The sequence below is a fragment of the Condylura cristata genome, unplaced genomic scaffold (assembly GCF_000260355.1).
Source record: "Condylura cristata isolate star-nosed mole 26May11 unplaced genomic scaffold, ConCri1.0 scaffold00018, whole genome shotgun sequence".
In the NCBI taxonomy this organism is placed as follows: domain Eukaryota; kingdom Metazoa; phylum Chordata; class Mammalia; order Eulipotyphla; family Talpidae; genus Condylura; species Condylura cristata.
Genome location: NW_004567119.1, coordinates 26,744,411 through 26,770,923, shown reverse-complemented (window position 1 = coordinate 26,770,923; position 26,513 = coordinate 26,744,411). Strand labels below are relative to the sequence as shown.

Here is a 26,513-nt window from a genome sequence, read left to right as displayed (position 1 = left end):
CGCCATGTGGTCTCCTCCGGGGCAGGCGGCAGGCGGGACTCGAACTCATACGGAAGTGGCTTCAAATTCTCAGTGCTGTGCTCTAACCCGCTGCGCCACCAGGGAGGGCCAATAAATCTTTTTTTTTAAAAAAAAAAAAAGAGTGGCTCCAACTTTAGTTTCCTTTCCCAAAAGGAAACAGTGTAGAAATTTGGAAAAATCACTTCCTTCCTACCACATCTATCAAAGTAGAAAAGATATCAGATGTTCTTACCAATCTTCTCTGAAGACCAAAGTTTTTACCAAAGGGCAAGAGGGAGCCTCATGATTTGGGTGGTAATCCCAAGACATAAAAAGCCATTGAGGTGCACACACTAGGTGGATCATTTAAATAAATAAACAACCACCTTCCTACTTACAGGTATTCAAAATTATTTTGGCCACTTAGTATATGTCCCTTGAAATCAGTAAGTCCCCAGCATTTAGAATGCCTTCTCTATTCCATGAATGTGGAACAGGTGCACATACACACTTGCGCATACACTGGTCTGGACTTGATAGTATTGAGATGCACTATAAAAATAAAATATGCACAGATTCCAATACTTTGTAGAAGACCAATGTGATATCTCACAATTTATATTAAATGATAGTTCAGATAGACATAAATGTCAGTCTTTCTGTGGTACTTATAGCAATCCTTGTGATACAACAATGTGTTTTAATACACAAAGGTTTCATGTTACTGGTTAAAATCTATCCTTCCTAATTACAAATAAAATTGCTAGCATAGGAAGATTTACACATTAGTCTAATTTTAAAAGTATAAGCCAGCACCAGACTCTCATTCTACCTTGAAAGGATCGGCTACGTCCCAACTCAACTTTAAATAGAAAAATAAGGTTTAATTTATCATAGTGCTCAAATACAGCCACTATAAATAGTAGTTTCCCACAGGGAAAATCGTACCCCATCATGTCTATGAAAGGGGTACCTGAGTCTTACAAGGCTCATACAAGCAAGTAAAACCTTTTTTTTTTTTTTTACCAGTAAGTAAAAGTAAACAAATTCTGAGTGTAAGCGGGAATCTCCTAGACTTAAAAAAAAGACTGGCAACATGCAGCAAAACCTTAGCTTTTGTAAAAGACATGAAGTAATGGCTCTATTAGGCAAAATAAAAAGGTCTCTTGAGGTTTTGGGGAGAACAGGGAGGGCCACAAAATGAATTTTGAAAACCATAAGGAGAAATCATAAACTAAAGCAATCGTAAACTTAATCAACTTAGTAGAAATATGAAATCAGTCAAGAGTTGGTAAGTAGCCTGTAATGAAAGCAACTGGTTCTTTGAAGGAGATGGTTCCAGTATCATCACCCCAGTGCTCTCATGAAGCAATCCGCAAGCCTCTGACCTCGAGGTAGAAAGCCTGTGTGACACCCAGGACAATCAAGTCATCCAAGTTCTTGCTCCATTCTTTACTATTTAAAAACAATCCAGCAGTCACCCCTCAAAAACAAACAACCATGGATCAATCTTTGTATGTAGTCTTCACCAATCGTCTACTTGATATCTCCATCTGAATGTCAAATTGAAGGTGACGTGCAGATTTGAACTCCTGATCTTCCTCCCCCAATGTTCTCCATCCCAGGTAATAGCTACTCTATCCTTTTAAATGTTCAAACAAAATTCTCACCAGGACCCCTGGCTTTTTTTCTCTTAATACCTGATCTCCAATCCACCAGGAAATCCCAGCAGATTTACCTAGTATCTAGAATCAAAATACACTTGGAATTTCTCACACCAAAATTCTTCTGACTTCTAACCTGATCAAAAGTATCCTCCTCTAATTAGTGCACAAGTGCCCTGACTGGTCTTCCCTTTCCCACTCCCTCTGACTCTATACACTATTGCCTGTGCTATAGCCCAACGTGACCCTATTAAATAGGGTCATGGATTCCTTCACCCAAAATCCCCCAATAGTTATATGCCACTCAGAATAAAATGTAGGTGTTTCCAATAGCCATAATACCTACCTTGTTACCTCTCTAGCCTCATCTAACACTATTCTACAAACTTACCAGGAAAACAGTCACCTCAAAGTCTCTGATTGTTGGCTGTTCATACTCCCCAACATACTCCCCTATAGCCTGACTCCCTTTTGTTTCCTCAAGGATATTAATCAAGCATCACCTTTATAGTAGGGGCAACTTCAACAACTTAATAAAATTGCAGTTTGCCCAAATGACCCTCCCTACAGCTCTGCCCTATTTATTGTCCTCTGTAGCACTTATCACTGATCCTGGAGTCACAGGCTGCTTCATATAGCTACTTACATGTAGCATGAGCTGGGTGGCTTAGACAGACACTTTTCTTCCCACAGTTTCAGACTGGGGAGTTCAAAATTCCCTATCAGGTAAGGACCATTTTCTGTTTCACAGGCTATCTTCTCACTACACCTCTCCTGCACAAGGGTGCAAGGGAGCTCCCAAGCACCTCTTTGAAGGACACTGACCCCAATGATGAGGGCTCTGGCCCAATAACCACCTCTAAATAACATCGCACTGCAGATTCATTTCAACATACGGATATGTAAGGAAATGTCCAGTCTATAGACACATTTTATCTTATTGAATAGATCTTCCCTAATACATTTAAGTACCTTAAGGCAAAACTTATCTTTATTTTATTTACCACTATTCCCATATCTGTGATGATGCCAGGCACATGATAGGTGCTCACTGATTATTTACCGAAACAATGCTTATTAATGTAAAACAAGAGGTTCAAAGAGGAGTGTAGCACTGTTATTTTTCACAGTACCAAACCGTTTTACTGCTTTTAGTATGACTATAGCTTTATGAGTCAATACAAGTCTACCTACTTGTCAACATCAGAAAACATTCTTTTGTGAAATGTAAAGAAATAAAGGGTCACCCACAAGTATTACTACCCAAATTACAATTACCTTATTTAAAGCATGTCCAACATGAGGGTCACCATTGGCATAAGGAGGTCCATCATGAAGACAAAATTCTGTCTTTGCTTTTCTTTTTCTTTGCCATGAATAAAGTTCTGAAAATCCACATTTCTGTTTGAAAAAAAATAATGTCTGATCACATATATACTCCCAAATCTTACTTACTCCCACAATTAATGGCCCCCAATTGCTGATTTCTTCTCTCATTTTTCACTCAACTTTCACACACAAATAGAGTGGGGTCTCCAAATGTGCTTTGGATCACTCTTTAAACCTTCCAAAAGTTGCCCCACAGATTTCAGATTAGTCTAAACTGTTTACAGGGTATACAGGTCCCAATAAATGTTCAGTTGCACTAAACTCTTGGGCAGTCTCTCAGCACACCCCATCCTCCACGCCTCTGTCCGCCCATCATGAAGGGCCTGCAGATCCCCCTCACACCTACTAGCTTCTCTAGAAATATGGAGCACCACTGATTCAAGTCCCCCTCCCAGTAAGGCACCTACTGTGTGATCTTGGGACAAGTCACTCCCAGTAAGTCCGTTTCCTAATTTGGAAAACAGTCAGAAATAGCCAACTGCCAGGGTTAATGTGAAAACCAAAGCACTGGAAACTGTCACAGTTGCTAGCACAAAGACAAATAAAACACTTTAGAGAAGCAGATGGCCTCAAGAGGTTTATGAGCTAGAAATCTGCTGCAAAATATTGTGGTTAGGTCTACTTACTTAACCAACATACCCCAAATACCAGGTATTTTCAAGAATCTAGAATTATAACTTAAGTGAATTACAGCATCTAAAAGGTTGTTTAAGACAGAGGACACATGCATCACTTAGGAAGAGAACTCAGAGAATGCAGCGCTAATTTATCTGTCAAACAGATCAAAACGCCAATTAGAGACCCACTGATCCCACAAAAGTGAGCTGCAACTTTTTATTTACGTGTATATACGTAGTTCTGCTTTTTTTTCAAACCATTGAAAACTGTTGAAACTCGACCTGCTTAACCCAAACTGATAACATTCAGCACGTGGTACTATCCGTTTCCCCAGTAACATTCCGCCCCAGGACCTGCAACCACTGAGGGTCTTACCCAAGTTTCTTCACTGAAGTTTCTAGCCAGTGAAACTTAACGCTAGTCAGATTTCCACTGTTCTGGTTACAAACCCCCTACCCCTCACCAACCCTCCCTCCAGAAGGACCCGGGCTCCCATGCCTAGACGCCCCCCCATCACCACACCCCTCGAGGCCCCGTAGCGGGGCCGCACCTGCTGGATGTCCAGCTCCATGTCAGGCTGCTGGCGGCCAAGCAGCTTCATGGGGAAGCTGGTCTGCGGCAGCAGCACCGTATCGCGATACTGGCCGCTGCTCGAGTTCTGCGGCTGGTTACTGGCCCCTGCGACTGTCCGCACCAGGAGCCTTCTCGGAGTCCCTCTCCACCGTGGGCGGCAGGGAAGGCGGGGCAGCGCCCATAAAGTCTGGGCCAACGCCAGGGCTGACGGCCCCGACCCCCGAGGGCTCAGCCCCCAACGCATGGCGATCTGATCCCAGCCGCCCCGTGTCCTTGGCTCCGGCGGGGCTCCGGACTGTCGGGACCCCAGGGAACACCGTGAACTGCTTCAGACTGCGCAGGCGCATGGGTCACGGAAGGGGCGGGCAGCACGCGCTTACCAGGGGAACCGAAGACAGATCCACCGCCGGGTCGTGGCTATAGCCGAAGTAGGGGGCGGGGGACTACTCCAGGGCGGGGCCTAATTAGGAGGCGGTGCTCGGCGAAATTTTTCAATCTGGACGCTTTGTAAGATAGACTTAACCCAATGTCAAAGACATGATCGCTTCCACGTATAGTTAAAAGTGCAAATAACGTTTCATGCATTTGTCGTCGTGCTAAGAATCACGTACGTTGCACACCAGCACACCTCAACCAGGAGCGCTTGCCCAGTTTATGACCACCACACCTGCTGAGTGGCCGCTGGAAGGGCTGCGGCACGTCCGCGCGTTCAAATTCGTATCTACCTGTAAACCAGTGTGACCATTTGTTCCGAGTTCCTATATCCCCTTTAGGCCTCCTCACTGAATAATTGGAGAGGTGGGGGCAGTAATTTCTACTCTGATTTGTTCTGGTCAGAGTGGCTCACAGTTCTAATGCGAAAGAGCTTTCCACTAGCACCTCACTTAAAAGTCCTCATCCCCTGTGGAGAAAAAGGAACTCTCCTGCACTGCTGGTGGGAATGCAAACTATTACAACCACTATGAAAAACTGTTTGGAGGTTCCTCAAACTGCTTAACATGGAGCTTTCCTACCACCCAGCAATCAAACTCCTAGGTATCTACCCAAAAGACACAAAAACACTGATTCAAAAAGATACCTGCACCCCCATGTTTACTGCTGCTTTATTTACAATTGGAAAAACATGGAAGCAGCCCAATGCCCAAGAGTAGATGACTGGATTAAAAAGTTGTGGTACTGGCCTCCCTGGTGGCGCAGCGGGTTAAAGCACAGTACTGAGAAGCTACAGCCACTTCCACATGAGTTCGATTCCCGCCTGCCCCGGAGGTGACCACATGGCGTGGCAGACCTCTCCTGACCCGCCCGCTGCTCCCCTCAGCAGTGTACTTCATGGTTCTGCCTGTTCTGCTCCCCACTCTGTCTCTGAACCTCTCGCCGCCCCTGAACCTCTGGCCTGTACCCCAGTTCTGTATGAACAAATAAATAAATCTTAAAAAAAAAAAAGTTGTGGTACATATATTCAATGGAATATTACTCAGCAACCAAAAAAAAGAAACACATGTCTTTTGCAGCAACTTGCATGGAGCTGGAAAAGATCATGCTCGGTGAGATAAGCCAGAAAGAGAAAGAAAAATACCGGATGGTTTTGTTCATAGCAGGAGTATAATGGACCAGGCGAGAAAATAATAAGAATAATGAACAGCCATATACCAGAGACATTTTGTGGGGGTGGAGTGGAGAATGGGATCAAAAATGGGAGGGAGGAAGGGAACGGGACTATGGTGGTGGCACACGGGTGACTCGGTGATAGGAAACCCATGGGGATTACAATTGAGATTAAAAAATGTACAAAATGATGTAAAAATAAACATTATATATAAAAAACATTACTTATATTGACATACAATGCTTTATTATTGCTATGCTAAATTATTAAATGTTTAAATATTTGGTTTAGAATATTAACACCTTTGTGGATGTATTCTTGTTCTGTGATAGTCTATTCTGTGCACTTATGATAGCTTTACTTTTGTTTGTGTATATGTGGATATCACATTTCAAGTAAAATTGTATTAAACTCTAAAAAAAAATCCTCATCCTTAAGGAAGCTGAAGGCGAGAAAACAGTGCCCAACATACAGCACAGCCAGACTCTCCCCCCAAACTCTCCTCCCTGAGCCCACTTTGGCGGGAGAACGCACAACACAGACGCATTGGGTCATGGTCGCAAGAGGGCTGCAGCGCTCACACCAGCGCCCAGAAGAGGGGTTTGGTGCCCCAGGTAACTAACGTGTCCCAGAAAGCAGGCAGCTCTCTCCGTCAGGGTTCAGTAACTGTATGCAGAAACCATGGGAGCCACGGGCACCCGGAGGTGCTGGCCGCAGGCCCCCAGTCCTAGGAGACCCACATGCTCCAGCAGCTGCTTGAAACAGAGCAGCGGTTCTCCACTCAGTGAAGGGTAGCCCGGACTAGCTCCCAAATTGTTAGCGACCTGAAGTGGTAGTTTCGCTAGTTCCTTAGAAAATTCATAGTGAACCACAGGGATTTCTGCACTTTCATTGCAGGCAGCGCCACCGCCAGGAGCTCCGTGAACCTGGCACCCTTTGAGAGGGTATCTGTATAGAGAGAGGTTAGGGTCTCCTCTTGTAAGCTAAGCAGCGTCCTTGTGCACACTGAGGGAGGCTCCAGCTAGTCTAGTTAACTGATAGTTGTGGTTATTTCCCCCCAATAAGTTTCTGTGTTCTTGAACTGGGTTTTAACGACCTCCAGTGGTTTCTAGGTCACTCAGGTGTTTCCATGCCTTTTCCTCTGCAAAAGGCAGTCCTGGGAGAGGAGTCTGCAACCTCACCTTTGAATGTTACACAGTGTGATTATAAAATTTAAGTGCAATTATGATGATGGCACACGGGTGACTTGGTGATGGGAAACCCGCGGGGATTACAATTAAGATGGGTGAAAAAATTTACAAAATGATGTAAAAATAAACTGGTATAAAATAAATAAAATAAAATAAAAAGAAAAAAAAAGAAAATCAGAAGATCTTAATAAGAAATTCATCAGAAGAATAATTCAGGGACATGTTCATAAAGATGCTAATCAAACTTGGAGAAAAATGGAGCAGTGACCAAATGGTACTGTAGAGCTCTCCATTTTACTTCTGGGCTAGGAAATCTGGGTGGTTCGACTCAAAAATTCTCCATATGTTAGCAACTTGGCAAGATGAGATAAGATCACTGAAAAGTATATACCCTCTCCTCCATAAACTATTCCTGGTTCTCTATAAAGAACTAATTTGGTGTGAGTGTGTGTGTATTATCAGAATAATTTCTATAGATGTTTATTAAATTTGGTCTGTTTCCCCACAAAAAGAAAAACATTTAAGTACAAAAATCAACGCATATTAAGCTGGTAAATTTTGTTAGTTTCTTTTTGTTTTCCACTGCAGTAGTTTGACTAGATCACAGAGTATGAAAGACAAAAGGACTCGTGCAGGCAAAAGTCTTCTCAAACTAAGTTTCCATGTAACAGCAGCCATTTGTTGCTATTGCTCTCTGGTGAGGTGTTTTTTGTGTTTGTTTTTTTTTAAGATTTAAAAAAAAATTATTTATGTGTACAGAACTAGGGAACAGGCCAGAGGTGCAGGCTGGTGAGAGGATTCACCAGAATCAGAGTGGGGAGCAGAACAGTCAGATCTATGAAGTACACAGCTGAGGGGCTCAGTGAGCAAAACAGGTGAGGTCTGCTAAGCCATGTGGGTCACCTCAGGTACCAGGGATTGAACTAGCACCAAGCCACTACAGCTAGCTTCGCAGTGCTTTGGGCCACCAGGGAGGGCCCAGTTGTTTGTTTGTTTGTTTTAATGGAAATAATTGTTTCTAAATATAAATGTCTGCGAGTTACAGATGAGGACACAGAAACAATTGTTCACTAACTACTTTTCCCAAAGCCAATGCAAACACTTTTATGAATGCTAAGCAGATTGCTCTAAGGGCTCAGTAAAAGCAACTGTTTAAAAAATCTAAACAAAATACTTTGGAATTAGGTAATGTGTAAAGAAAGCAGTGGGAGAAATATCACAAAAATGTTTGTGACCCAGATTGAGTTTTCCTAAGTGTCTAAACTGCAAACCTGGAGGGTGCATTTGGCTCTGCTCTATCAGGAGAGATAAAGCAACTCCATTCAGTGTGAGGATCCAAGCTTCTAAGAAAAGGCTTGCACAGAATAGATTCCTTGCATTAAAAAGCAACAACAAAAGCAAACCTCACTAAGACTGGAGCTATGAGTTACACATTTAAAGTGGTATCTTAAAGCAGCTCTTCTGCCTGCTTGTGACCTGTGACTATTCACTGCTTCTCCTCACTGACCTCCTTTTGCAAAGGAGGAAGGGCAGCTCTTTTCCCAAGACTGCCTGCCTGTGACTATGCAGGCCTCTCTTTTAGCAGTCCTGTCTCTTTAGGGGGCAGACTTTCCCCTAGCTTAGGTCCATGCAAGTGTCTTTTATTCTTCTCTCCCTTTTATAATAAACCTACCCTTTTGGATTTATAATGATAATAATAATAATAATAAGGTATCTTAAAGTAGTATTAAATAAAGTGGTATCTTTTCCAGTATAAAGTATACCTTAAACAATACAGAATTATTGTTTCCTTTCATTTTTTTTTTTTTTTTGGCCCTGAGTATCTGATACACTGGATTTGTTTATCTAATCAATTGGAGAGTTTGTGTTTAAGCAGAAGAGTTTTGTCGATCTACACTTACTGTTACAACTGATGTATGTGCTATTAACTTCAATCTCTTTGTCATAGTCTAATCACAATGTTCTGCTTTTCAGTATTAAAAGAAGCCATTACCTATATCCTCTGCTGTCCTCATAACATCTGTATGCCCCCCAACAAAAAAAAAACACAGGCAAGCACAGAAGGTGTGCCCCCTAAATGTGGTGAATGCCTAAATGACGAGGCATTTTGGGGGTTGATTTACTTTTACTTTGGGCAGTGCAGCATAAGTGATAAATAGATTTTCTTTTGTAGCTCAAAAAGAAAAAAGAAATCATCCGGTAGGCCAGGCCAGGAAAAGAGGGAAGCTTGTGGAAAGGGAAAAGCAAAGAGCTACAGATCCGTTAAAGATTCTGAAGAATGCTTTAAACGTGAATATAATAATTACTAACAGTGCAAAAATTTGTTTTGTGGTTGGGGGGACGGAGTGGAGGCATGGACATCCTGGAGGCTGTCCAGGGATTCCCAGGGCTGCTAGGTTAAGCACTCGCCCAAAAAACCCCACGCGCGCTGTAAATATGATCCGACCAGAACACCCGGGAGGGCAGAGTCTTCTAAAACCCACACACTTTTTGCTTTGATAGCGGCAGGCAGTTGGCGCCCGAGGGCTTGGCGAAAACCAGGAGAAGTGGCGTTCGGAGGGGATCGGGAACCAGCAGGGGCCATGGGAAGTAGCCGTTCTGCGCATGCGCTTTTGGCCCGCAGCTCGGTGGCAGAGGCAAGATCCGCACTCTGCCTGGCGCGCCCAGTTGACCACCGGGAGAGAGCGCTGTGAGGGACGCGAGTGCCAGAACGCGTTTTTGTGCTCTGACTCCACTAACTGCCCAGGCTGGACGCCGTAAGTAAGTTTCTTTCTCGCGGGTCAGTCACGGGGCCTGAGGCAGATCCCCCCCCCTGACTCCACCCCTTTGCATAGATTTGAGGCGTTTCAAGGGATTTAGGTAAAAAACGAAAGTTTAGGTGGAGCCGATTGCCTCTTTCGGACCTGGGTTCTTGAGTGTAGGCATTTTAATGGCTTGTGTGTGCTTTTATTCTCATGCCAAGGGATCATTGGAAGGCAAGGTATTGTGGGAACAACGAGGCAAACCTAGACGTTAGGTCTGTTACCCCAAGATTTCGACCATCTTATAATCTAAAAATAAATTTCGTTAACATGTCAGATACTCTTCCTACTGGCTTTCCTGTATATTGTAGGCTTGCTTGCTTGATTTACAAATTCGGTTTCCCTGAAAATGTAGTTGCTACTTTGATTAGTAAGGCATCTTGCTTGTTGTTCGTTTTCAGACCTCCTGCTTTACTTTTGTTAAGGGGAAAGGAACTCTTTCCCTTGCTCGTGCCAACACTGAGCAACCTTTATCTTACCTGTGCCACTCTCACAAATAACCCATGAAGTCGAGTATTTCCTGTATTTAGTAAGCCATAGCTTTCCTTTTTCTACGGCTTGCCTGTACATGCCAACTGTTCATTTTCTACGGGATTATCCATCTTTTAGCTAGTGATACATACAAGCTCTTTTACGTAACAAATGAGCTGCTTTGTGTAGTTATAAACATTTCTGTTTACCTTGCTTATGATATTTTGACTATATAGACGTTTTCATTTTTGTGCAGTCAAGTTTATCAATTTATTCTCTTAAGGGTTTTTAAGTTTTTTTAAAATCATGTTTAAAATTCGTTTACCATTTTAAATATGCTTTTATGCTTTATTCCCATATTTGTATTGTTTGATTCTTTAAAGTCAGGCACTAAACTGGAATGTGTATATATATATAGATACACACACACACACATATACACACACACACATATATGTTGACAGTTTCTCTCCCATTTAGACACACATATTTACTCCCATGATCTGAAATACCATGGTTTGTATTTTTGATCTATTGCTACAATTTATTTGATTCCATTAATTTGTCTCTTTCTATTCTTCCCAGACCTAAACTGTTTCATTTTGGGTCAAGGACAGACATCTGAGAAAATGGTGGAAATATTTTCCCACTTGCCAACTATTAATAAAAAGAATTTTCTGGGTTTCTTTATTACTGTTTTATTATTGTATTTTCCACCAAATCTACCTTTTTACATTCTTAGAAAATGGTTAACCTTTTAAATGGTGGTTGATAAATATAGCTATACTTTTTGTGAGGAATGTAGTAGAAAGACAAAGCCTGAAAGTTTGGAAGAAAGTACTGGCAACTTGGCACACACAGAAGGAAGTGGTTGAGTTCCGTAAGTCCTGACAAGGTTGGAATGATTGCTTAACTGGCTCAAAGGTAAATAATACCTGTGAAAAGCTAGAACAAAACCATACAGGGGCCCTCCCTGGTAGTGGAACCAGTTAAAGCGTAGCACGCAGCACTGTGAAGCTGTCCGCAGCCAGTGCAGCACAAGTTCAATCCTCAGCCAGGGAGCTGACCCACATGGCATGTCAGATCTCTCCTGCTACCACTGCTCCCAGCTATTCCCCTCAGCAACGTGTTTCAGTCAGTCTGCCTGTTCTGCTCCCCATTCTGTCTCTGGTGAATTCTCTCACCTCCTGCCTCTCGCCTGTACACCAGTTCTATGCATAAATAGATCTTTAAAAAAAAAAAAATCAGAGAGGGAATTTCACAAATGGAGTCTTATAGCGCATGAGGATTGTAGGAGCATATCAGCCCATTCTAACACATGTTAAGATGTCTGATTGGTGCCATTAATTGTCTGACACGGCCTTTTCTACTGCAGAATAAACCTGATATTTGCTTGGTCATGGATAGAAGGAAGTAGAGATAAGGCCAACAAAGCATAGATTAAAATACTTCTCTCTTTGAGATGCTGTAATTAGTATAATGAATCATTATAATCTTATTCCACTGTAACACTTAATATGCCAGGAACGTTAACATAATGAAATGTTGATGTAGTAAGTAAACTGAATTCAATTATACAGACAAACCTCTTTTATTTTCATCTTCATTCTGGACACCATAGTCATAACCTTACCAATTATAATTCTCTTCTGATGAGGTTCAAATGTGTTGATTGTCTCAATTCTGTTCATAATTCTGTGACTAGAATATAGATGATAGAAAAAAGAAAGATTAAGATGCATCAGAAACTGATGGGAGAATGAGAACTGTTGATCCAAGGTTTCCAGTGTCCTTCATGTTCTGTATCCTATTCTCTTATTGCATTGAAATAATGTTGATTTGATTAGTAGTGGGAGATTTCTGTCATAGGTTGCTTTCTGGTAAACACTCAAAGGCTCAGAGAGAAAGTGTCCCACAGTTGGAAGGGGGTGGGGGGAGTAGGAATGTGGAGAATGGGGGGGAAGTTGAGCCATGATGCCATGTGCATCGGAAGGCCTCAGTTGACCCCCTAGGTGTCCAGAAGCAGGGATGTCCCATCAGAGCAGCAGCAGCACCAGCACCAGCACTGAGTTAGAGGGGGCAGTGACCTTTGACCCCTGCTGTTGACCAGGTTCAGATGAAGTGACTCTTCTCAGCAGAAACATTCTCAAAGAAAGATGGTGGCTAACGGCTATCTGTTAGCTATACTGTTGGGAGCCAGGAACTAAGTCTTTCAATCTTGGAGGGAGTTTAGGTGGTACTTTCCAGCATCTGAATAGTCACTGGAAGTGCAGGGTGTGCATTTATATTTTCAAAGAGCAATACACTTCATCCTAAAGGCTGGCTGTTTTTTTTTCTGTGTTTCTCGTTGGCACCAGGGAATTGTCTTAACAATCATCACATTTACAGATGAGTTATCATCTCTCCAATTAGTTAATTGACTTACTCTAAAGGGATATTCATTGATTTACTGAAATGAATTTTAATCCCATGCAGTCCCTCTCCTTTTTCATTCATCTACACACGCACTCATATTCCTGATGCAGTTCGTTTTTCTCTTGGCACTTACCAGTTTTATGTTTGACATGTTATAGGCAGTATTCCTCCTTCAGGACACCAAAATAGGCATCTCCTCAAAGGCAGATATTTAAGACCCTGAAGCACCTCCCAATCCCTTGCACGTTGCACACCGCACACACGAAACAGCTCAGCAGCCTGGCTGATCTCCCCTAAGCTTAAAATGTGACTCCTCTGTGGAGAAAAAGAGCACAGTGGAATTTACTGAGAAAGCTAATACTGAAGTGTTTTTTTCCAGTTTTCTTTTAGAAATAAATAATTTACAGTTGATTTGTACAGACCCAGGTAAGTGCTGAATATAGATGTGTTGAAGGGAATTGAAGTTAATGAAAGCTGTTGTTGACTTTGAAGCTAACAGCATCTCTCTGTCCACCCCCCCCCCCCCCAGGGCTCATCATGGCATCCGGTCACACTGTACTGATGCGGTTGGTAGCCTCAGCATACTCTGTTGCTCAAAAGGCAGGTGTGATAGTGAGACGTGTTATTGCTGAAGGAGACCTGGGTATCGTGGAGAAGGTACTGAAAGTCTCATCTCATTTCATACCAACTTTATCTTTGTTCCTTGAGATTTAGCTGACTGCTGTAATAACCTTTGCAGACTTTAGTACGAAATGATCAGTGACTCCCTTACAGATATTACAAGACCCCTAATTCACATAAGCCCTGTTTCTATTCGGAAAATGACTCCAGACTTCTTATAGCCAAAGCCAGTGGTGTATAACTGAACTTACATGTCTGGGCCTTCAGACTGTGTCCAGCCACAAAGCATTGTAACTGAGCTTCAAATCCTCAAATCTATCATATGCAAAATCTTGCAATCCTTAGTAAACCTGATATGTTCTGTAAAAATCCAATAGGAACCCCATATATACAGGGTTTTAGTTTTTTAATATAAATTTATTTTTATTTGTTTATACATACAAGAACTAGGGTATAAGCCAGAGGTATGGGGTTTAGAGGATTCACTAGAGACAGAGTTGAGAACTGAACAGGTAGAGCTACTGAAATACACTACTAAAGGTAGCAGGGACTAACACAGGAGAGGTCTGCTTGCCATGTGGGTCAGCTTCCTGGCTGGGAATTGCTTGTTAGAGCTGAGATTTTATTTAGACCCCTGCAGCTCTAGGGAGGCCTTCAAGGTTTTAATTGTTTTCTTTATGTTAAAGAAACCCCAACAAAGTTTAACATTATGAAATGTTAATTAAAAATATGGGAAAGTTGTCAGAAACATAATTTATAGGGATATATAATTCTTAAAAGAATTACATGAGACATGAGGGGCAGAAAACACAGTCTTTTACCTTTTCCACAGACTTTTTTTTTCTTTCTGTTTAGTGTAGAAGGCAGTTTGATCTGTAGCCTCAACCTTTAGAAAGATCCCAGTATGCATGTACTCTAGTTTAAAATATCATTTGCCTCACAAGATTTAGCTATATTTCATACTAGAAGTTTTAAAAGCAAATTTCCATAGTTGACTTTTTCTCAGATTCCTTATGGACGATTGTACTATAATTTTGACCTACTGGGAAAATTACAGGATATGATTAATGGTTAACCCTTAATTGATTTAAGACATATAGTGAAGTCACTTCTTTATAACTCAGGCATCTACAAAAAATAAGGACCGTATATATGAGTAAAAATCAACTTAGAAGCAACTTTCTGTGAGCCAGTTACAGGATATTCAATGTGAATACTTTTAAAAATTAAGAGTAGAAATCATAACAACAAATAGAAGTAGTCTCATTTCATTTTCAGATGGAACTATTAAGCTAGTAGTATAGGAAATAGACATATGCTGTCTTAAGAAAAAAATTGTGGTAGCCTCTTTCTTTTCAAAGAAAGATTGAAGTAATTCTTAAGACTACAGATGACATCCTGAACCATTAGGTATTTTCATAACTTAAGTGTACGGGGCAAATCAAAATTTAATCAAAATTGTAACAAACTTTCAACCCCAAAACATTCTTGGTCAATCACTACAGAACTGTCCTTTCTCTTTAAGCATTAACTTAAATAGGTTTAAAATATATATTTTCAAAACTGTTGTAAAAGATGGGGATACAGAGGGTATTGATAAAGTTGTTAATGAAATGAAGCTAGGAAGGCCAGTAATGTATTGGATCACTAAGCATGTATTCAAAATATTTGCAAACTTTGAGGAAAGTTAGCTAAATCCAACAGGATATTATCCAGGAATGATTATAAAATCTTGTATTCATGTTCATGTAATAAGGAGTAAAACTATTTCAAAGTTATTGGAAAAAGGCTTCTTTTGGTGGCTGTTATAGTTATCTATTCATATAAGAGCTGGGGTGCAGGCCAGTGATGTAGGGAAAGAGAGGATTCAGGAGCAGAACAGGCAGAGGTCTGCTGCACCATGTAGGTCACTTTCCTGGCCAGAGATGGAACTGGTGTTGCAGTGGGTGCAGATTGCTTCATAGTGCTGCAACTTAACCCTTTGTGCTACCATGGAGGCCCTGGAAAAGGTTTTAGTTGACCACATCCATGGTCAAAGACACCCACAATGTAAAACAGCTCCTTTCACAAGGCTACTGATGTTACTGTCTTTTTTAATCATTTTTTCTTAAAATGGGAATGGAAAAAATTAGAAAAAGTACAGCAGTCATCCATCATACTACCACTGACAATATTGTGGATTGTTTCTTTCTAGTTTTTTTTCTACCATCACTTATTTTGTTTAAATTGATTTTATCTTGTGATGATAGTAGTAGTGCCACTTTAGCTGATAGCTAAGGAGTGATAGAAATACACTGTTCAGGCCCTCCCTGATGGCACAGCAGGTTAGAGCACAGCACTATGATGCGATCCACAGCCACTGAAGCACCAGTTCGATCCTGGGTCAGCACATATAGCACAGCAGACCTCTCCTGTCCTGCCACTGCTCCCTTCAGCAGTATATTTCAGTCAGTCTGCCTTTTCTGCTCCCTGCTCTATCTCTGGTGAATCTTCTTACCCGCCCCTGCACCTCTGGCCTATACCCCAGTTCTTGTGTGCATAAATAAAAAAAGATTTGGAAAAACAAAAAGATTTTAAAGTTAGAAAGTGATATGTTTACTGCCCTCCCTGCTGGTCAGACAGTGTTCATAATTTGAATCACATGTTGACATCTGATTTAAAAAGATAACAAAATCAGATTTGTCATACCAAGGACTCAGAATGGTGAGGTCTGGTACTTTGTCAGTAGAAATGACATGAAGTATTTATTTTAGAGAAGAAAAAGGTTGTCATGGCTTCCTTAATATAGTCAAGTGACTGTATTATTGTCTGTTTTTTTCTAGAGCAATAGTCTCTAAATTTGCTTGAGTTGTAAGAAATTTTCATATTTAACAAAGCCTGTAAGTAGTTTCACTGTACAGATATTAATAAAGCAACTACTGTGTGCCAGGCACACTGTATTTGTGGCTCTGCAGTCTAACAATATAGTACTTTGCACCGAGATGACCAGCAAATTTTAATGTGGCATTAAATGGTTAGCTTTTCATGATCATTCCTTTACAGAGTATCATAAAAATTCTTTGCAGAGTATGTAAAAATTCTATTGCTTAATATAACCTGTAAATCCACCTTGCCAAATTACAACATGGCATAATTCTCTGAAAGAAAGGAGGTTGTGGCTCAATCCCAAAGTTTTCTATTGTGTTTTTGGAGCGTGACCTTCTGATATGTAGAATGGGGGAAGGGGTTGGTCATAGGTGAGCCGCATAGCTAAATATTCTGCCATTCATTTCATTTCATTTTTTGATTTTAGAAATTGGAATTCTTTCTCTATGAAAGAATTGTCCTTGGAGCCTCTTGAATTATTAGGATTGTGATTAGTGTGTAAAAGTTACTGAAGAATCCATATACAGGATACCTTTGTGATAACTGGAGATACTGTTTTTACCTTTGACTGCCTTGAAAGTTATGAATTTCTTGTGTTTTGACCTGTTTAAGCAGGAGATTAGATAAGTTACTTATGAAATCAATTTATGAATTTGGGAGAAAATATACTACTATAATTTAAAAGTGCCTTTCCAAACTTTAGCCACTGTCAGTTACACGAGAAAAGCCATATCAAGAAGCTGGTTATGACTTGTTTGGTGTGGTAAGTTCCATGAATCTCAAAACAGATGATATAACTTAAATGAAACAAGCTCTTGAGGAATCAGAAGACAACATATTTCATAGTAATTCTAAAATTCACATTCTTTGTTGCAGACTAGTGCGACAGACCTGCAGACCAAAGCTGACAGGCTGGTGCAAATGAGTATATGTTCTTCCCTGGCAAGAAAATTCCCCAAACTAACAATCATCGGGGAAGAGGTAAGATGTCTCAGGGATATAGTTCTGCTTTAATCCCTGCTTACTCTGATAATTACTACTTTAGTTATTTATATGCCACTATTGTGATCTCAAGCATTAGATGTAGTGTTTTTTTGTTTTTTTTTTTAAGATTTTATTTTATTTGTACATACAGAACTGGGGTACAGGCCAGAGGCTCAGGGGCGGTGAGAGGCTTCACCAGAGACAGAGTGGGGAGCAGAACAGGCAGATCTATGAAGTACACTGCTGAGGGGAGCAGCGGGCGGTCAGGAGAGGTCTGCCACGCCATTTGGCCACCTCTGGGGCAGGCAGGGATCGAACTCATGCGGAAGTGGCTTTAGCTTCATAGTGCAGTGTTTTAACCCGCTGTGCCACTAGGGGGGGCCAAATGTAGTGTTTTTAGCACAAAAACCATTAATGTATTCCTTGGACTTGCAGGAAATATTTCATTTTTAAATATGTCAGCCCATTTCTAGGTTGATGTATCAATTCTTGACCATAAATGATATAACTCCTGTTATGATAATCAGCATTCACACTGTAACATAACAGAGTTCTATAACTTTAAAATGAGATGGATTTTCTGCTTTCAGGTTTTGTATGCTTGCTTACATGCTTTCCCAAAGATTCTAACATGGTGACAGTGAAAGAATTGTCATCTCATACAACAGAGAGACTATAAGTATCTAATGCCAAAGCCCCTTGTTTCAATAAGTTTTTACACTTATACATTCTTTTAATTTTAAACTTTATTTAGGATAATGGAGTTGTGACCCTCTGCAGTCAACTTTGATGAGCCACATATGGTCACTTTTGCAATTTTCTTTTTTTAAAGATTTATTTATTTATACATACAGAACGGGGTATAGGTCAGAGGTGCAGGGGTTAGTGAGAGGATTCACCAGAGACAGAGTGGGGAGCCAAACTGGCAGATTGATGAAGTACACTGCTGAGGGGAAAAGCAGGTGAGACAAGAGTGGTCTGCTGTGCCATATGGGTCACCTCCAGGGTGGGGATCAAACTTGTGCTGAAATAGCCACAGCCAAGTTTATAGTGCTACACTTTAATCCTTTGCACCACCAAGGAGTGTCCTTCTTTGGTTTTCTTTAAAAGCTCTGGACTTAAATGGTAAATAGGAAGAACTAGGGCAAACTCTGATGCTGTGCTTCTTCAATAGTGAGACAAATCATAGTGAGCAGAAACCTTTTGTAATACCCCATGTTCCTGCTTTAGGATCTGCCCTCAGAAGAAGTCGATCAGGAGCTGATTGAAGATGGCCAGTGGGAGGAGATTCTGAAGCAGCCATGTCCAGCACAATACAGTGCCATCAAAGAGGAAGACGTATGATCCTTAGTATTACTGAACTCTAGTCTTCATTTTTTGTCACAGTAAAGGCAATAGTGTTTGCTTCTTGGTCACAGTAAAGGCAATAAATTGCAACAATAAAGAACTTGAAATCTTTGAGGGCCGCATAGATATATCAGGCAAACACATGACTATCTGATATTCTCATTCTGCTAGTTTCCTCTCCACTCTGCAGCTATTATAAATGTGTTTTTATGGAGGAAATCTAACTTAGTTGGTAGTAAACTATTTGATCAGTAATTGGGGCTAGGAAGAGGCAAAGCATATCCCTACCTTATATTTTTCATAGGTCATAAAAATCCCTTTGGGTACTTTATTATAGTTGCTTACATTAAATCTCTGGCTTCAGATAACCATCTTCAGATATGCCTTTAGTTTCCAAAATTGGGATGGGAGAGTTACGCTTTTTTTTTTTAATTTTAATTGTATTTAGGTAACAGTGGAGTTTAACACTGTATGTACAGAAGTGTAGGATCACACGCCCCAGTTCAGAGATGTGTCACCGCACCACACCTTCAGCAAGGCACCACTGTCTCACCACAGTCATTGTGCCCTGCTCTCTTCCCTTCCCCTCCCCCTCTCACCCAGATTTGTAGGATTTGTTACTGGTTTGGTTCTGTTTTATCTTCTGTCTTGTTGCTCTAGATTCCACATATAAGTGAACCCATCTGATACTTATTTTTCTCTTTGATTTATTTTGCTTGGCTTCATCTTGTCCATTTCCATCCATGTGGTGCCCACAGGGAGCCTTTTTTTGTAGCTGAGTAATATTCCATTGTGTATTATATATGCCACGTCTTCCTTTAATTTGGATATTTCCTTTTTTTTGTTTGTTTGTTTTTTAGCTTGTGGTCTGGGTTGATCCTCTAGATGGTACCAAGGAATACACTGAAGGTTGGTATCTTTTTTTTCTTTTAACATGACAGATGGACTAGTATATGATGTTCACTTGTAAACATTTGACATTTTGTATGTTGTGTGCGAAGCTAGTGTCCATATTTTCTGCATCTGTCCTGAAGCTGTATTTGCGCTCATTCTTGATAGAGCGCAGTAATTGTCATCAACACACATTCTCTACCAGCCCCACAATCTTAATGTCCTCCAGATAGGCTAACTAATATGCTAAAGCAAAGTTTAAACAATAGTGAACTCCCAGCTTTGTGTTAATAGAAAGACAATGAAGAGCAGATATACCGCCCTTCTAAGCCACCTCTGCATCCCATGCCCATCCCACTTTCTTCTTACTCCAAACCACTTTCTCACATCACAGCCTCCCTTGATTTTTTTTTATTTTGCTTTAAAAGTTTACTTAGTTTTCTATATAAGAACTAGGATATAGGCCAGAGGTAGAGTGAGTGAGCATATTCACCAGAGACACAGTGGGGAGCAGAACAGGCCGACTGACAAAGTACACTGCTGAGGGGAGCAGTGGGCAGGTCAGGAGAGGTCTGCTGCATCATGTGGCTCACTCCCTGGCTGGGGATTGAACTCATGCTGCAGTGGCTGTGGATAGCTTCATGGTGCTGTGCTTTAACCCCTTGCACTACCAGGGAGGCCCACAGCCTCCCTTTAAATGTGGGTTTTGAAATACAGTACAGAGTTCTTCCTCTCTGAAATTATTTAAAATGAGAAAAATTAGAAAGCAGCAAATTACAGTAAAATAGCTTTAACAGGAAAGTAAGAAGTAGCAAACTGAGCACCACAGTTTTTGCAACATAGCATAAGTTTAGAGTTTATTTTTTAAAAGAAGATAGATCTATGTGGGTTTCTTTTTTTGGCTCTTAGCTTCATGGCTTAAAAAATATTCTCAATGACTAGAAAAGTCTCTTTTTCTGTCCTTGGATGAGACAGATCTATAATGAGTGGGTCATGTGTACACACTGAAAATGTCTCTCTATTCCATTGGGAAACAGAGATGCTATAGACAGTGCCAGTATCTATGTAGAAGGCAGAGAATCTGTATTGTAAAAATCTTGTGGGTTAATTCTAATGCTTTTTCTAGTCCACGCCCCTCACTTTGAGACACCTTGTTTTGGAGGTCTGGAATGTGAGTGCAGAGAAAGGTCCTCGAAAAGAGCTACCCAGCAGGCAGGAGTGAGGAGGGTGGGAGCAGAGTAGGCACAGAGGTTTCAGTACCACTTGTTTAGTTTACAAATTGTATTAATGAGAAAATAGTTACCCATTCCGTAGGTGGCATGGACCCTACAATCTCTGGTCAGCTCTCCTAGCATTTGTGCATTTTTCCATAAGTAAGATGGATCCTGAGGGAAACCCTGCAAATTCCTTACCTTTCTGAAAAAATAACCTGGAGCAGTGAGTGTGCTAAAGATGTATCATGACATTAGAATATCTGGATACTTATTTCTTCTTCATAGGTCTTCTTGATAATGTAACCGTTCTTATTGGAATTGCTTATGAAGGAAAAGCCATAGCAGGAGTTATTAACCAGCCATATTACAACTACCAGGTATGACTGAGCAATACAAAAAGATCCTGTGAGATAACTGATTATAGTGTGTTCTATGCTCCTGGTATGTCTAATCCAGTGGCAGCTAGCTTGGTTGCACATGCCGTCAACTGGAGAGCTTTTATGAATGCAGATTCCAGGTCATGCCCCAAACTTATAGAACCTTTGAGCTCATTGTCTTGAGGAATGTACATGCATGTATATATGTGTGCACTGTGTAGATTAAATATATTTTTATGCATTCCACGTGATTCGAATGCAAAAGTTTGGGAATTACCCAAGACACCTGTTTTATAGGTGGTCTTGAAGCATACTGATGAAACAAACTGTTTCTTCCAAGACAAAGATGCTGGTAGTCTAGTTGGCGCTGATAACAGGACTGAATGTGCTCTTGCTCTCTTCCTTTTACTTTCTTCTCTTATCTGCTTTGACTTTCTGTTATACTTCCAAGAAATTATCTTCCCAAGAAACCTCAGACTAATGCAGTTCCAAAGCAGGAGTGTACCATGAAATCACAATCACAATATATTTTAAAGGTCAAGATAAAACTTTTAAGGTATTGACATAGTCTGCTTTGATAAATTTTAAAGAAACAAAATGGGGACTAAAACTTCTGAATTTCCACATTGAATTAAGAGCAGGATTAATATCTTCTGCTAAGATAAATGTTTTTTTTTATTTCCCCTGACATTTCTAAAGAAGGTTTTATTTACAATCATATGCTTTTTAGGGTTATTTAACAAAAATAGTTCTGCATTACTGGGAATGCCTTATTGAACCATTTGAGTGAACATTAGTTCTTTTAATATGCCGCTGATGTCTTACAGTTTTATATGCAGGAACAGATTTGTGCTCATTATATAACTTTAAGTTGATATTTGAATATAGTATTTAAAAGAAAGGTACTGATACATAGATAACTTTGTAATGCATGGCATTTTCCTCAAAAGAGATAAGTGCTTAGGAGTTGTTAATAATTTGCATCCTTCTTTCTCAGATTAGAAAAATTGTATTCATTTTCCACAGAACAATGAAAAGGAGAAGTTAAGGGAACCCAAGAATGAAACAAAGGTGAGAAACATAGCTAGAGTTTGGCTCCACTGCAGTAGGAGAGGGGCAGGCCAGCCATGGCACCAGACTTGTCATGTCCTTTGCACGCACAGCTCATTTTCTCCCGTCTGTTCTCTCCTTAGTCCCCTCCTTTCACCACTATTTCACTATTCCTTTCGTACCCTGGTTATCTCCCTTCTCTCTTGCCTTTTTGCCCTCTATTTCATTCCGGCTACTAGGTAAGCATTTGAGTCTTCCATTTTGAATCGTAACCATCATAACCACAATGCAATGTATCCAGGCCTTACTCTGCTGCCAGACTCAAGGTATTATCTCATTTAACACACACTCGGTCCTTCAAAGGCATCTTTGTCCCTGTTTTAAAGAAGAGTAAACTGAGGCAAGGGACTTGGGCTCAGCCACTCAGGTGGTTAGTAGCTGACCTGGCAGGCAGCCCCATCCAAGCTTTTACCCTTTGCCCTGTATTGCTCTCTTGAGTCAGATTAAGGACTTAATTTAGACTTTATAACTGTTTCAACAAATACTGGAACTGGTAGACACCTAACAGAACACAATTTAGTGCCAACCCCCAAAACCACCAGTGCATCTTTATTTCAGAGCTTGAATAGTGAACATTGTGAATCTTAATGAGCCCACCACTGAGATGAAAAGATTAGGCTTTTCTCCACTCATCCCCCTGCTCAGAGTTGGTGTGGAGCTTTTGAAGGAGAGTCAGTGAGAAGGAGAGTCAGTGAGAGACAGTGGTCAAGGCACAGAAGGAGGCCGGCGGACCATCTTGTGCGATGGCATTAACTCCACCTCGGTAGTACTTTGTCTCATCCTCGTTGCTACTTACTCATTTCCAGGGGGATATGAAGTTTTAGAGACCAGAATCTTCAATTACACTTTCGTATGCTCTCCTTTCATTTTCAGAATGACTGAAAAGCTGAATTAATAAACATGGTAGGTTTCTTCAGCTCATGAACCATCCCAGTGATCAACCCTTATGAGCGGTTTGAGCCCATCTGTCCTCTTCAGATTTCAGCCTCTCTTCTCCTGTGATGTCAACCTGTGGGAACCCAGGAAGCACGTGCTTACGCACTGAGCACCTTGTGTATGTTCGCTGCCTCCTCTGTGGCCCGTTGGCAGGGAGTGCTAAGGGCAGACAACCAGCACCTGCTGGTGGCTTAGGGCTTGCCTCACCTCTGAAGAGTGGCCCTGCCCAGTGACATGCCCTCCCCGAAGGTCTACATTTCCACTGATGGGTTATTGTATGGGAATAAAGCCAGCATTTCATCCCACTTTAGCACCACCTGGAAGGACCCTTTGAGCACCAGCAGGCTCATTGAGTAAACTGAATCTGTTCTTGTGTTGCATCACAGCTTAATTTTTCCCAGGGAATCCAACCTGACAAATCAGCATATGTCATTCTTATAGCACGCAGGGCACTGCTGTAGGGCCCTCAAAGCTCTGTTTAGAAGCCTCTGAAAGCATCCTGAGGCAGTAGGGATATTGGCCTGCACAGAGAAGTTTGATTTTGAGGCTGCTAGAACTCTTTGGTCAGGTTATTCACTGGTTCCAGAGCTCACTTTTCTCAACTGTAAAACAAGGAGGATCAGACCCACTTCATGGGGTTGTTGGAGCGATGAGATAATACATACAGATACTTAGTCCCATGTGTGGTACATGCTTAGTATTCATGAAGTATATGACTGTGTGTATAGTATCTGCTTAGCATCTTAATGTTATGGTGTTTTGAGGACTTTAATTGTTTTATGCATCAGTTTTACTTTGTTTTATGCATAAGTTTTATTTTCCATGAAATGCAGGTTATGCTTACAATAATATAGCTACAATAATATAGTTGAAAATTTGTTGAGCTCTGCAAAGTAGAGACCCTAAGTTTGCTTCCTCATTGTCACTTTACCACTACAATTCTCAGTAAAATCTTTAGCTACTGCCACCTTATCCATGGCTACTTCTCAGTATCAGCCTGTTGAATTACAGTATAGATAGCAGCAAAATACATAATCACTGCCACCTTTTTCCACTATGGCAGTCCTTTGTGTTCCGTAGGTAAAGAGAAATGGCGTGTGATGTTCCAGTTCCTGAGATTGCAGTGCCTTTTATAAAAAAAAAACAACTTTTTTAGATATAATAATGAAATGGTTGGATGATTCAGAGAGGAAAAGCCCTAAAGTTCCCATCAGAACCTTGGAAACCCAATGATGAAGCAAAATGAGAATAACCAGTTCATTCTCCTGGGAAAATGGCTTTGTCAGTGACACTGTTCTTGCACTTCATGACATTAGCATATTTTTATTTTTTAACTATCATAAGGTGTATGTAGCTACATATTCTGTTTTTAAGTAGCTAACATTTTTCTCCAAATGATTTTGAGCTTTGCTGTTGTTTCACTTGTTCACACAGGCAGGACCAGATGCTGTGTTGGGGCGGACAATCTGGGGAGTTTTAGGTTTAGGTGCCTTTGGGTTTCAGCTGAAAGAAGTACCTGCAGGGAAGCACATCGTCACAACGACCCGTTCCCATAGCAACAAGTTGGTTACGGATTGTGTTACTGCCATGAACCCTGACAGTGTGCTGCGTGTGGGTGGAGCAGGAAATAAGGTATGAAAGATGTCTGTCATCCACTCTGAAATGCCACTGAATCACAGGGCTTTAAAACAATGTGAAATAAGTTTTAGAAGAGGTTAAAGTTTGTAATTTTACCATGAAAAAGCACCTTTCAGCAACATTCAGATTTTACAAAGATTTGATGCTTCAAGTTTTTTTCAGTCTAAGAGAGTTCAGTGGTTAAGTCTTTCTGATCAGACCCTGCATCTCTTGCCAGCCCTTATTTTCTCAGGGACCTCTTGGATTACTACCTATACCTTTGTCCCACCCACTCTAAAAAGGGGCCAGCCAGCCCTCTACTGGATGCTTCTCTCATTCTTTCATCTAGACTTCTATCTCCTGAGGAAACTGTGAAGCAGACACATTATCATCTACACCCCTAGCCTCATCTCATGGGATTGACGATACCTGAGTGTCACCCTGATGACTCCTGTAGGTATCTCAAATTCCTCATTCCCCATTTGAGCTCATCCTCCTGCCCATGCCCCAGATCATTCCTCTTCACACTTCCTAGTTTATTAGTGGGTTGGTTGATACTTCTCTATCCTTTATGTAATACTGATGTGTTTTTTTCCCCATGAGATTGAAAATTAAATTTCCTCTACTAAATTAAGAAAAAACAAAACATTAAAAACAGAAAACTTTCTCTAACTGTGAATACTTGAGCTTATCTGATTACTCTTCCCCTCACACCACTAGTCTTGTATTTCAACACTCGGGTATTTAAAACAGCAAAAAAATGTTTTAACCTAAGTTGAATCTGGCAAAGGAACTGATGAAAACTACTTGATGGAAATAGCACTTTCTCTTATTTGTATTTCTGATCATCTCATGATCAAGAGACAGTTATCTTTATCTTGCAGATTATTCAGTTGATCGAAGGCAAAGCATCTGCTTATGTATTCGCAAGTCCTGGATGTAAGAAGTGGGATACTTGTGCCCCCGAAGTTATTTTACATGCTGTGGGAGGTCAGTACACTGCATTTCAGGAAATTAGTTTTCATATATTGCTAAGAGAATATTTCAAGCCTACTACTTTTTTTTTAAAATAATATAATAGTTTATTTTTACATCATTTTGTGCATTTTTCCATCTCAATTGTAATCCCCTTGGGCTTCCCATCACCAAATCACCAATGTGCCATCACCATAGTCCAGTGCATTTCCCTCCCCCCCACTGTTTTTGATCCCATTCCTCACTCCGCTCCTGTAAAATGTCTCTGGTATATAACTGTTCATTATTATTATTATTTTCTCTCCTGGTCCGTTATACTCCTGCTATGAGTGAAACCATCCGGTATTTTTTCCTTTTCTTTCTGGTCAAGTCTACGAATTTACCTAGACTCGTAGGCTGTAAGCGATGGAAGGAAATTTAAAGATTATCCAGTCCAGTCCTCCTCACACTCCTACAGTTCATAGATGAGAAAATAGCTTTTTAGTAGTTTTGTTTCTCTTTGGAATTTGCCTATATACAGTTTAATTACCTTTATTGATATATGCTAGCCTTACTTTTTTTTAATGATATAATAGTTTATATTTTTTTTCATCTCAATTGTAATCCCCATGGGTTTCCCATCACTGAGTCACCCATGTGCCATCACCATAGTCCCGTGCACTTCCCTCCCTATCCCCCCCACTCCACCCCCACAAAATGTCTCTGGTATATGGCTGTTCATTATTCTTATTATTCTCTTGCCTGGTCCATTATGCTCCTGCTATGAGCAAAACCATCCAGTATTTTTCTTTCTCTTTCTGGCTTATCTCACTAAGCATGATCTTTTCCAGCTCCATCCAAGTTGCTGCA

At 40.8% G+C, this 26,513-nt stretch overlaps 2 protein-coding genes across 3 annotated transcripts in view; one reads left to right on the top strand and one right to left on the bottom strand.

Annotated features, from left to right (window-relative positions):
* IARS2 (isoleucyl-tRNA synthetase 2, mitochondrial) overlaps positions 1 to 4,582 on the bottom strand; it is a 37,779-nt gene extending 33,197 nt beyond the window's left edge. The window contains exons 1-2 of the mRNA XM_004685445.2: positions 4,222 to 4,582; positions 2,943 to 3,065 (exon numbers count right to left, since the gene is read on the bottom strand). Of these exons, the coding sequence (XP_004685502.1) occupies positions 2,943 to 3,065; positions 4,222 to 4,488 (390 nt within the window). The 5' untranslated portion in view covers positions 4,489 to 4,582. The remainder of the gene's footprint in view (positions 1 to 2,942; positions 3,066 to 4,221) is intronic.
* Positions 4,583 to 9,664: 5,082 nt separating this feature from the next.
* The window catches only part of BPNT1 (3'(2'), 5'-bisphosphate nucleotidase 1), an 18,811-nt gene continuing 1,962 nt past the window's right edge, over positions 9,665 to 26,513 (top strand). The window contains exons 1-9 of one of the 2 annotated variants that reach the window (XM_012727012.1): positions 9,665 to 9,800; positions 13,257 to 13,384; positions 17,090 to 17,194; positions 18,428 to 18,535; positions 19,405 to 19,453; positions 20,935 to 21,026; positions 22,053 to 22,097; positions 24,507 to 24,704; positions 25,574 to 25,679. In XM_012727012.1, the coding sequence (XP_012582466.1) occupies positions 13,265 to 13,384; positions 17,090 to 17,194; positions 18,428 to 18,535; positions 19,405 to 19,453; positions 20,935 to 21,026; positions 22,053 to 22,097; positions 24,507 to 24,704; positions 25,574 to 25,679 (823 nt within the window). In that variant the 5' untranslated portion in view covers positions 9,665 to 9,800; positions 13,257 to 13,264. The remainder of the gene's footprint in view (positions 9,801 to 13,256; positions 13,385 to 17,089; positions 17,195 to 18,427; positions 18,536 to 19,404; positions 19,454 to 20,934; positions 21,027 to 22,052; positions 22,098 to 24,506; positions 24,705 to 25,573; positions 25,680 to 26,513) is intronic. The other variant, XM_004685441.2, reaches the window with a different exon arrangement.